At 43.0% G+C, this 12,430-nt stretch overlaps 1 protein-coding gene across 3 annotated transcripts in view; it reads left to right on the top strand.

Annotated features, from left to right (window-relative positions):
• The window catches only part of LOC116988509 (hairy/enhancer-of-split related with YRPW motif-like protein), a 15,702-nt gene that overhangs the window by 2,745 nt on the left and 527 nt on the right, over positions 1-12,430 (top strand). For 2 of the 3 annotated variants that reach the window (XM_033045301.1, XM_033045302.1), the window contains 2 exons: positions 2,482-2,563; positions 8,882-9,993. In XM_033045301.1, coding sequence (XP_032901192.1) covers positions 2,482-2,563; positions 8,882-9,618 — 819 coding nt within the window. In that variant the 3' untranslated portion in view covers positions 9,619-9,993. Of the gene's footprint in view, positions 1-2,481; positions 2,564-8,881; positions 9,994-12,430 lie in introns of those variants that run through there. The other variant, XM_033045303.1, reaches the window with a different exon arrangement.

Below are 12,430 nucleotides of genomic sequence, written 5' to 3'. Positions count from 1 at the left end.
ATTAGAGGTGGTGCTTACCACTGCCATTCCACAACACTCAGAGTACTCATGGGACACTTCACAACTTATTCTCGTGTCTGCTGTTGAACTAAACTTTTAGTATAACTCATCATGAATATTCTGATGATAAACACAAAATGCAGGAGTAACTCAGCGGGTCAGGCAGCATCTCTGGAGAAAAAGAATAGGTGACGTTTTGGATCGGAACCCTTCTTCAGAGTGATAACGGAACCTTTCTGTCAGTCTGAAGGAAGGTTCTGGCCCGAAATTTCATCTATTCTTTTTCTCTGAAGATGCTGCCAGTCGTGCTGAGTTTCTCTAGAATTTTGTGTCTATCTTCAGTACAAACTGGCATCTGAAGTTCCTTCTGAGTTCCATGCGGTCATGAATATTCTAACTTTGTTTTATGGCTTTAGTTTGTTGTAAGTACTTGTGTCATACCATCATCTATCTATATATATATTACTAAAACTCTTATCTTGTTTGTTTGTTTGTATGTATGCGTGCATTCATGTGCGCGATATTCCAAAGCCCCGCCAAAACGGTACACGATGGCGCTACAATGTTTGGCCCACCTTACTCACCATTGTCCTGGGATGTAAACGAAGCAAGTTGTGTTCGGATTGATGTAATATTTTACAAGTTATTGACATTTTAAGCTTTAAAAAAATCACTTTTCAAACCACTTTTCCACTTGCCCTGCCCGTCAGCAGCGTTCAACGTCACAATGACGTCACAATTGGGTGACAAATCTCTTTAACACAAAAAATTGTGATTTAAAAAAAAAACTCAGTTTAAATCAAATTCATCCATTTTTATTCACAGCTAACATTGTGTTTAGGTTATTTTTAAGAAAAATTGCGATTTTCGTTGTGGGGAGGGAGGTTTTATTTTTTTTTAAATGTGATTTTAATTGTGGGGGGGGGGATAGAGGGGAGATGAGGAGTGGGGGAGCAGGGGGATAGAGGGGGAGAGGGAAGGGGAAGTGGGGGAGGTGAGTAAGGAGAGTGGGGGAGTAGGATAGGGGGAGGTGAGGAGTGGGGGAGTAGGGAAATAGAGGGAGAGGAAGGGGATAGGCAGGGGAGAGGGGTTATGGTGGGACGGATTAAGTGACTGAAGGGAGAGGGAGGGAGAGGTGCGGGAGGGAGTGGGGAGGGAAGGAGAGAGGGGAAAGAAGGAAGGGTGAAGAGGATGGAGAGAGAGTGCTGGGGAATGAGGGGGAATGGAGGAGGACAGGGTAGGAAGAGGGATGGCGAGACGCAGTTGGGGGAGGGTTGTTGTGACTCGCGTCACAATGGGGTCTCTGGAACCCCTCAGCAGCGCCTGCACAGTTGGGGGCTATAGGTCAGTGGTGGAATGCACTTGGTCTAGTTATTTATAATATTGAAACAATCAATTACTTTGCAGTTCCTAAATGTAAATCTGTTTCTCTTTCAACAGACGCGGTCTAACCTGCTTAGCTTTTCCAGCATTTTCTGTTTTATTTCAGATTTCCAGCATCTCCAGTTTTTAAAATTTTCAAATACAATGGGTAACTTTGCTGATCTACTCATTCACTTTCTGTTTGCGAAGCCAGTGCAACACATCTTCATCTTTGTTACATCAATCCTTATATCTTGCAGTTTACAGAGTCATAAATTGCAGATGGATTTTGAAGGCGTGAGCAGTCTTTCATGTGCTTATGTAAGCCAGCTGTCAACAACATCAAGCTCAAAGGACAAAGTTCCTTATATCAAGATCAGCCTGTGGTTTCATTGTCATAATCTTCATTATTTCTTTAAGTCCACTCTACCAAAATATTCTTGCAGATTCCTCCTTGGTTTCAACGATTATTTTGAAAAATCACAACATGTATTTACTCTCACAATAGAGTTGGCTGAAATATTGTTTGCAATTAATGGCTGCGTTGAGAAGATATTTCTGTTTTCCATAAGAATTAGAGATGAGACACGAGGAAACTTCAATGCAGAAAGTCACAATTCAATTCTTTATTTAATATTTCAGACATTTACTTCCCGAAGAAAAAATATTGACTCATTCATTTAGTTCAATATAATAGACAATAGGTGCAGGAGTCGGCCGTTTGGCCCTTCGAGCCAGCACCGCCATTCAATGTGAACATGGGTGATCATCCACAATTAGTACCCCATTCCTGCCTTCTCCCCATATCCCCTGACTCCGCTATCTTTAAGGGCCCTATCAAGCTCTCTCTTGAAAGTATCCAGAGAACCGCCCTCTGAGGCAGAGAATTACACAGATTCACAGCTCTCTGTGTGAAAAAGTGTTTCCTCATCTCCGTTCTAAATGTCTTACTTTTTAAACTGTGGCCCCTGGTTCTGCACTCCCCCAACATCGGGAACATCTTTCCCGCCTCTAGCGCGTCCAAACCCTTCAATTCGATGCAATTGAATCCGTTTCTGATTAGTTTCACATCTAGCATTTATTATTCATAAATGTAATTTTCCTGATTCCATTACACAGGGATCATCAAAGCTGGAAAAAGCAGAGATCCTGCAGATGACAGTGGACCATCTGAAATTACTCCGTTCAACTGGGGGCAAAGGTAATACAGTCTTTACATCCTTCAAATCTGAAATGTATCGGAGCTATTTTATCCGCAGTGCTATTACATAAGAAGTTTGATGAGATTATATTTGGATAAACTGTATCAAAACTCTCATAGGTTATTTGTGTTGGGGGAACGGCATGACTTGTTAAATGTTGAAGGTACACAAAAATGCTGGACAAACTCAGCGGGTGCAGCAGCATCTATGGAGCGAAGGAAATAGGCAGCGTTTCAGGCCAAAACCCTTCTTCAGACTGTTGGGGATGGGGGTAGGCGGGGAGAAGAAAGGACAAAGGAGGAGGAGCCCGAGGGCTGAGGGAGGGCTAGGAAGGGGAGGGGACAGCAAGGGCTAACAGAATTGTGAGAATTCAATGTTCATGCCACCCCACCTTGGCAGACTCCCCAAGCGGAATATGAGGTGCTGTTCCTCCAATTTCCGGTGTTGCTCACTCTGGCCGTGGAGGAGGCCCAGGACAGGGAGGTTGGGTACAGAATGGGAGGGGGAGTTGAAGTGCTGAGCCACCGGGAGGTCAGGTTGGTTAATGCGGACCGAGCTGAGGTGTTCGGCGGAACGATCGCCAAGCCTACGCTTGGTCTCACCGATGTAGATCAGCTGACATCTAGAGCAGCGGATGCAATAGATGAGGTTGCAGGAGATGCAGGTGAACCTCTGTCGCACCTGGAACGACTGCTTGGGTCCTCGAATGGAGTCGAGGGGGGAGGTAAAATGTTGAAATGTTTCCACTCTGGGAGAACCTCAAACAAGGGAACATAGTTACAAGTTTAGAGGTCAGTCATTCACAATGGAGGAACATAGGGATTTCTCGCAGGGGATGGTGAATTTTTATAATTCTCCACCCAAAAGTGTTGTGAAGGTTAGATCTTTTGGGTAGATTAAGTAGGAAGTAGATTAATTGTTCGGAGATTTGAGGACTATGGAGAACAATTACAGAAGAGGAGATGGGCTAGGTCATGTTTGAGAGCTTGAGAGGCTAGTTGCCTATTAGTACCCTTATCTATGTTTCTTCAGCATCCCTGCTGGTTGACTGTTTTTCCCAGGTACAGTACTTGAGCAGAAATATTCACGACATAGAAATTGAAGAAGTATTGCCTTTAATCTCAGTCTCATTTTCTGTTCCCCATCCACCAAATCTATCCCTCTCTTTCTCTGTGATAACTGTCAGAAGTTGAGCCAGGCAGTGCCCATCTTTTACCCCTAGATAAACTTTTTCATTAACATCTACATCAGTAAGATAAGACATAGGAGAAGAATTAGGCCATGCAGCCCATTGAGTCTACTCCACTCACTTAAAATCACAGATCACAGATCACTTATTTACTGCAGTCACTTGCTGCCTTTTACCATTGGCCCCGTTACATCTAAATGTGGTTATTACAACCCATTCCCAGCCAGTATATCATGGTCAACACAACATTCTGCCGCCTTGCGCCATCATGTCATATACATCCACCAATTCTGTATTTGCTGAACCCCGTTTTCAGAAATACCTCAATTCTCACCTTTATTTTTCCTTCACGTTTTCTCCCCACTTCTACATTCTACCAGCCCCACCATGCACCAAGATATTATTATTATTATTATTATTAAAGCTTTATTTCAGACACAGGTCCATATAACACATCAAACAGTACAAAGAATTACAAAGATACATTAAAAAATTGCATATTAGCCTAAAATATATATAAGCTATTGCACCAATGCCGTCTTAGCCTAGAAGTGAATCTATAGCAGCTTTTCAGAGGGCTGACTAGGGCTTCAATTATGTGGTTCTCTGATTTGTCCAGGCGACACATAAAACTAAATATCAGCTGTCTTAAGAGTGCCTCACAGGTTGGCACTCTAGTGGACACAAACAATTGACTGGCACTATGCCACCTAGGGACACGGAGTAGCAACCTCATTGCATCATTGTATGCAACCTTAAGCCTCTGCATACTCTTTTTCTTATAATTAGGCCACAATTGAGCAGTATATAACGGTGTGATGTAGGTTCTGAACAGGGAACATTTCACAGAATCAGAGCACATATAAAACTTCCTTATAAGCATGTTGGCTTGAAGATAAAATTTACAGCGCTGTCGGTAGAGGTCTTTGTCATCCTTCCAGTCATCAGATATGACATGACCTAAGTATTTAATTTCCTCACACACAGCAAGAGGACTGTCTGACAAATAAAAGGTCGGAAAAGTTGATTCCCTGTCCTCAGCGCTTCTAATTACCATTATGCGGCTTTTCTTAGCGTTATATTTAATGTCATAATCAAGGCCATACTGAGAGCACACCTTCAGCATCTGCTGCAGCCCAGCACTATATGGACAGAGCAGGACCAGGTCATCTGCATACATCAGATGATTAACAATAGTGTTGCCCACAAGACAGCCAGTTTTTAGCCTATTTAACTGATTTGACAATTCGTCCATATAAACATTAAATAAAATAGGAGACAAAATTCCTCCTTGCCGCACTCCGTTACTAACACAGAATGGAGCAGATACAACATTGTCCCATTTAACGTAAAACGTTTGATGGGCATACCAGAACACTAAGATTCTCACTAAGAATTTAGGGGCACCTCTATTTAGCAATTTTACAAACAAGTGTTCATGGTTAATTCTATCAAATGCCTTGGACGCATCAATAAAACATACGAATACAGATGAATTCAGGCTTGTGTACCTGAACACAATCTCTTTAAGAGCATAGATACACAGGTGAGTTCCATGTTTTTTTTTGAACCCAAACTGATTGTCAGTAGTAAGGACATACATTTCTAGCTTTGTCAGCAGTATTCTCTCCAGTACTTTAGATAAGATACTGGCTAGTGCAATAGGTCGGTAATTATCAATACTGTTAATGTCAAAATGACAAAATTGTGACTGGATATAGCAATGATTGGGGTCTGGGAACACTGGCTCATTAGAATGCAGAAACTGCCAAATAAAATATGTTAGTAGATAGCCAAGGTGAGTTACAAACTTATTTTTTATTCAACAATACTTGTGTTCCTCCAGTTTTAGCCCTTTGCATGTCCACAATATTAATTACTCCTCTGGCTCGTGTGCTTCCAACTTGTAAGACACAAAGTTGTAGAATTCCCTCCCTCACTTCATTGCCACTTTAAAACATTCCTTTAATTCCACTTCACTGATTGCACTTCTGGTCATCTGTCCAAACATTTGGCTCGGTGTCAACTTTTCTTTGACCACACCCCTGTGAAAGATCTTGGGACATTTAACTATATCAATACCATGATATTTGTGGGGCGGCACGGTGGCGCAGCGGTAGAGTTGCTGCCTTACAGCACCAGAGAGTTGGATCCGATCCAGCGTCGGGTGCTATCTGTACGGAATTTGTACGTTCTCCTCATGACTACATGGGTTTTCTTCAGGAGCTGCAGTTTTCACCCACATTCCAAAGACGTACAGGTCTTTAGGTTAATTGGCTTCGCGAAAAATTGTAAATTGTGCCTAGTTTGTAAGATAGTGCTATTTTACGGCGATCGGCGCTGGTTGGCATGGACTCTGTGGGCCGAAGGACCCGTTTCCACACTGTATCTCTAAACTAATACAAAATATTGCCTCGCAGGTAGTGGCTCATTGATCAATATAAATAATGTTTAACTTGGAGAATTATACCTTCTCCCAGCATCAGTTAAGCAATTCAGTTAAGCAGAGAGCCATTTGAAGTTTATTAAAGCATTTAAGGGCAGTGGAATGGCTGGAAGACCTGCATTCATTGCCCATCCCCAGTTGGCCTAGAGAATGTGCTGGTGAGCCTGCTACAGTCCTTCCAGTGAAGGTATGGCATTGTTAAGAGAAAAGTTTGAGGATTCAGATGTGTAATAATGAAGGAATTATGATACTTCCAAGTAAGGATTGCAGGACCTGAGAGGGGAACTGATAAGCAGTGGCTGCCCCAAAGGTCTGCTGGCCTTGTTTTTACCAAGGAGAGGATCGTGGAATCTCAGAAAATTGAGGATTAGGAGTTGTGATGTCTTAACCCTCAAGACATCAGTTATGAATTACCAAAGAGACGGCATTGGTGGTTTTAAAGTGCATTAAAGTGGATAAATCTCCAGGGCCTGAACAAAGCACATTCTCAAATTTTGTGGGAGGTTAGGGAGAAAATTACAGAGACCCTTGCCGAGATACTGGCATCATCTTTGACCGCAGGTGAAGTTCTTGAAGAGTGGTGACTAATGTTGTACCATTATTTAGGAAGGGCAGCAAGAACAAGCCAGTGAACTACAGTCCGGTGAGCATGATGTCCGTGATGGGTGAATTGTTGGAACAGGTTCTTAAGACAAGATCTATCATAATTTGGGAAAGCACTGAATGATCAGCACAATTGTATGAATAAGAATTGTTTAGAGGCCTATGGGACAACTGCAGGCAAATGGGACTAGCCTAGTTTAGTTTAGAGATACAGTGTGGAAACAGACCCTTTGGGCCCACCAAGTCGGCACCAACCAGCGATCACTCGTATCCTAGTTCAATCCTACATACTAGGGACAATATACAGAAGCCAATTAACCTACAAACCTGCACGTCTTTGAAATGTGGGAGGAAACCGGGGCACCCAGAGAAAACCCATGTGGTCATAGGCAGAGCGTAATATAGCACCTACAGTCAAGATGGCACCGAGGTCTCCAGTGCTGTAAGGCAGCAATTCTACCGCTGTGCCACTGTGCTGCCGTTAAAGTCCACATACAGGAATCATCTCCTCTGTTTCGATGCATTCAGCAAATTTCTGATGCATTGGGAATTCATTACTTTTAATGTTTTGACTAGACGGGAGGCCTGGTCCCCCAGCGCAAACCGTTCCCCCAACGCAATAATCCACCACTCACCCGTTCCCCCAATGCAACCCATCCCCCCAACGCAATTTTGCACCACTCACGCATAGCTCCCTCCCTCCCTCCATTGTGTGTGTGTGTGTGTGTGTGTGTGTGTGTGTGTGTGTGTGTGTGTGTGTGTGTGTGTGTGTGTGTCTGTGTGTCTCTGTGTGTCTGTTCCACGTGCTCCGCGCAAACTGCTCGGCTACCTTGCAACACGACTCTCCCTCCCCGTCCTGTCCGATGGCCTGCTCACTGCCACCGTCGGGCCATGAAGGGGGTGGGTTGGAGTCGGTGTTCCTCACGGTGGGCACCACGAATTTCGAGGAGCTGGTGGAGATCTCCTCCGAGAAAGCTGTGATGGTGAGTTACCGCAACGGAGGAGACGGACCCGGGTGGACGGGTAGACGGGACCATCATTGCCGCAGAGGGCACGCAGGGGAGAGGGGTGAGTGAGAGGGGAGATGGAGAGGGGACCAGAGCCTACACTGGGCCTCCGTTGAACACCTCCCCTCCTCCCCCACCCCCCGCTTCCGTGGCCGCCGCCGGTGGTGGGGGAGACGATAGACAAGTTACACGTGAGGAGGGGAGAGAAGAGTTTGTGAGTGAGGCAGGACAGGCTGCCGCCGGTGGGGCAGGAAGGGGCGTCGCTATCCCGGCCGTGGCATTGACTGACACAAGAAGAGACCAATCTGCATAGGGGCTGACTGAAGGAATCTGCGCACACGTGGTTTTTAAGATTGTCGCACTCGCAGTATAGGAGAACGGTGAGTAACCTGGCGAAAAATCGTAGCGCTATTGTGTACCATTTTTGCGCAAAAAGAAAAACCACGCAAACCGGAAGAGCACAAGATCAGAGTTTGAGTTATGTATATAGATGAATGCATCTGCTGCAATCAATGGCACATCAATCCATGAGCTATATGTGAAGACATTATAGATGTGTTCAAGCTTTCATTCTCTCTTGGTTGAATGCTCAGAACCTTTTAAATTCACCCATCAATTCACATTATGATTTATTTTTTTAAATTTGCAACCTCGTTTCTACAGTATTTTCCTAAATTCGCCCCTTTTCTTAATTATTGATGAGAATCAATACAATTTATTTCCCTTTAGATGTCTTATATTGTTTATGGATATTGGAGTCAACACAAATCACAGTGGGTTCAAATATTTGCTTGGTTACCTTTTATTAACTATCTTTAACAAGGCTCCATAACTTTGGCCTCTGAAAATTCATCTTCGTATCAGTGCTGCATTCTTGGATTTATGTATCATTTATAGATGGGCAGGAACATTAGAGGAAGAGTTAGTTTAATTAACTGACTGCACTATTTTAGGATTTATGCATCCAACTTTGCAAGGGTTGGTTTGTTATTAAAATGCAAACTAATTGAACAATGTGCTACGTTTGAGTACTTTTCAATCGATGTACTAACGATAATTATTTTCCTACCAGGTTATTTTGATCCTCATTTGCTAGCCATGGATTACAGGACCATGGGATTCCGAGAATGTCTTGCAGAAGTCGTGAGGTACCTAGGCTCATTTGAAAAATTTCAAGGTCGTGAAAGTGCTGATCCACTTCAGGATCGTCTAGTGTCTCATCTCAACAACTACATATCTGAGATTGAGCCTTCACCGACGTCCTGGGTCCACCGGGCCTGCGCTTGGCCACATTACCATCTCGCTGCTTTGCTACCACAATCGGCAGATGCAGCACCATTATCATGCAGGGACACTTTTCATAACCCAACCTTCCTTACGGGCCCAGCGCTGGCGTACTCCAACTCAGCTCTGAGGGGAATTCCTCTTGAGAGAATAGCGTCGACTATGATGCCATCTACTCACTACCATCTCCCGACCATGGCTTCATCCAGCCTCCTGTCAAACCTTGCATCTCCTATTCACAGAGTCCTGTCCAACATGGCATGCACGCTGCCTGGTGTTCCATCCAACCTGAGCTCGACCAACAAAATGTTAACGGGTGCTGTTGCATCTCCACACATCACCTCACCCTTACTGTCACCTGCTTCTAACTCCAACACCATTCATACAACGGCTACTTCCATGCCGGGGTCTTTAGGAAGCTATCCATCTGTGCCACATTTCCGATTTAATCCCTCTGGACCAACAAACAACCTGGGCACCCGCAAGCCTCGGAGATCGTGGACAGCCGAGATTGGGGCATTCTAAACTCAGTTTAATTGGGGGGAGGGGGTGGAATAACGGCATATTTAATAATAATGTAAGAACATATTGAGCCAGAAAATATTCCGTTGGATAAAACCATTCTATTAACCATTCTATTCCTGACTGAAGTAAGAAAGAAAATAACTGGTTTAGTATCTAAATGCATCACAGAGTGCAGAGGTTTCCTTCAGCTCTCTTATCTGAAATGCAATTGTTCGTTATCTGGCAATGAATTAATATATTTTTCCGTAACTTACACCACCCTTCCGAAAAGCATTACTTTAGTTTAGTTTGTTTTAGAGATACAGCACGGAAATAGGCCCTTCGGCCCACCGTGTCCGCACTGACCTGCGATCCCCGCACATAAACATTATCCTACACACACTAAGGACAATTTTTACATTTATACCAAGCCAATTAACCTACAAACCTGTACGCCTTTGGAGTGTGTGAGGAAACCGAAGAACCCATGCTGTCAGGGGGAGAACGTACAAACTCCGTACGGACAGCACCCGTAGTTGGGATCGAACTCGGGTCCCTGGCGCTGTAAGTGCTGTATGGCAGCAACTCCACGGCTGCACGACTGTGCCACCCATTTGCATTATTTTAAGGAAAAGCCTGTTCTTTTGAATAAGCAGGACAGTGGTTTTGTTCAGTAATAAGTCATCTGTCGGAGTTCCCTCAGTCTTGATCACATCATGCAAAGTAACTATTTACAGTTCATTGTTGGCACGCCTGTTGCTGGCTTGTTTTACAAACCCCTGAATGGGGAGAATTACCTGTGTGATGAATAAGGTTATCATATACTCTCTTACTCTCATATTCAGTTCTTATCCAGCCTCCTGCTCTCCACAAATTGCCTTCACCTTTTGACAATGTTGGCCAGACGGTCTCTGCTTAGACCTCCCCACCATCATACAATTAGGTAGAATTTCATTCATTTGGTTCATTTAGAATATCACAGAAAATGGCTAATTTCAGTGTTGGCACAGTTATCTTTGGTCTTCCTCAAGGAATTATCCTTGGCTCTCATCAATGTGAAGTCCCTAAGCAGCATTACATAAAAACAAAGCATCTAATTGTAAATGTAGCTGAATGCAGCCAGCTCTTTCTCTTGTGACCCACTGACCCTAAATTGAAAAAGGTATTTGTCATTTTCTCCAACTATTGGCATACCTGCAGTCATTGGTTTTGTTATCTCACTAAGTCAATCCCATCCCTCTCCCTGGTAACTACCAAAGTGAAGAAATGTTTACTACCTAGTGTCATATTTGACTCCAAGGCAAGCTTCTAAATATATCTAAGTGCCAATGCTAAGACATCTTATTTCTATCTCCATAATATCAGCTCACTCTGCCTGCCTCATAAACTGCTAGAAACTTCATGCAACATTTATTAACTTTAGTGCTAACTGCTTAAATGAACTTGTAGCTAGATTCCCACTACCTACTTATTTTGTTCTTGAAGTCATTCCTAACCTGCATAGTCCCATTCATTAATCACCAACGTGCTCATTAACCTGCTCATTGATTCCATGTTAAACAATGCTTCAGGTTTAATATTTTCATCCCTGCTTTCAATTTCCTCCTCCCAATATCTGCAATCTCATCCAACCCTGCAATCCTCTGAGATCCTGTGCAATTATGAATTTGCTCAATCCAGCGCTGGCTTCATTATCTTCAGGTGAGGCTTTAAGCTCTGGAATTTCCTTCCTCCTCTCATTTGTCTTTCTTCATTTAATGTGCTGCTTAAATCTGACTGCTTCAACTGCTCTGATACCTCCCTCTATTGCTCTGAGCAGGCTTGTTTAATAATGCTACAATGAAGCACCTTGTCTTAAAGGTGATATATAAATACATGGTGTCATCATTTCCAAGGTTGGAACTGTTTCTTGCGTTAGGAGAGATGATCTGCATTTTGTTTTCATTGACGATTAGCCTATGCTCTTGTTTGATGGCTTCAAGGTGCTGAGCGGGAGCACCCGTCTTTTAATGATGATGATGTTTTAGCCATCTATAATGCAATATTTTATCTTATTGCCTAGCAAAAATTGATGAAAGTTGCCCAAAAATAGTAAAAGGAAGTGTGTTGTATGTGTGTTACTTACATTTATTTGTCCTCAACTTCCAGTCAAATGACTCTTGGTCCTAAATCCCATTGGTTTCCATAGCATTAATGCAGACCAGATGCAGTGAGACACCTAGTGGAAAAAGCTGGCAGGAATATTATTTTCTCTTGAATTAATTATATCCAAGTGACTCTGAAGCTTCCTGTAAATTGAGTTCTATTTCTTCTAATAATCAAGGATGTACTTCCTGCAGGCATGTGGTGGAACTGGCTGGATTCACAGACATCTCAATCACCAGCAAATAACCAATATTTATGCAGCAGTTTCAAGTATAAGGATAGTAAGCACACAAAAAATCAAAATACATTATTAATTGAATTTGGAAGTACAACTGACTGAAAACTAAGAGGTTGTAGGATGCCTGTGATCTAACATGGTGCTGGATATTAAGGAGAGATTTTGAAAGGGGGCCATATTGAATTGATTAAGTGGATTGATTAAGAGATATATTCCTAAAAGGGCAACTCACTGAATTTCCTACAACAGATATCCCATTTTACACAGCAGCATATCTGGGGATAAGTTGATTCTATCCAGCTGACCCTTGCTCTCTGAATGGAGGGAATACAGCAAGATCAAGCATGGTAGCACTATAAATGTTTAAAATGATTAAAAAAAATAAAGCCCACAGATTGGGAAGAAAGGTTTATATAATGGAATTTTAATATAATATAGTTAATGTTATTG

This window comes from Amblyraja radiata, chromosome 27 (assembly GCF_010909765.2).
Source record: "Amblyraja radiata isolate CabotCenter1 chromosome 27, sAmbRad1.1.pri, whole genome shotgun sequence".
Taxonomy (NCBI): Eukaryota; Metazoa; Chordata; class Chondrichthyes; order Rajiformes; family Rajidae; genus Amblyraja; species Amblyraja radiata.
The sequence above is the reverse complement of the archived record's forward strand: the minus strand, read 5'-3'. Positions and strand labels throughout refer to the sequence as shown.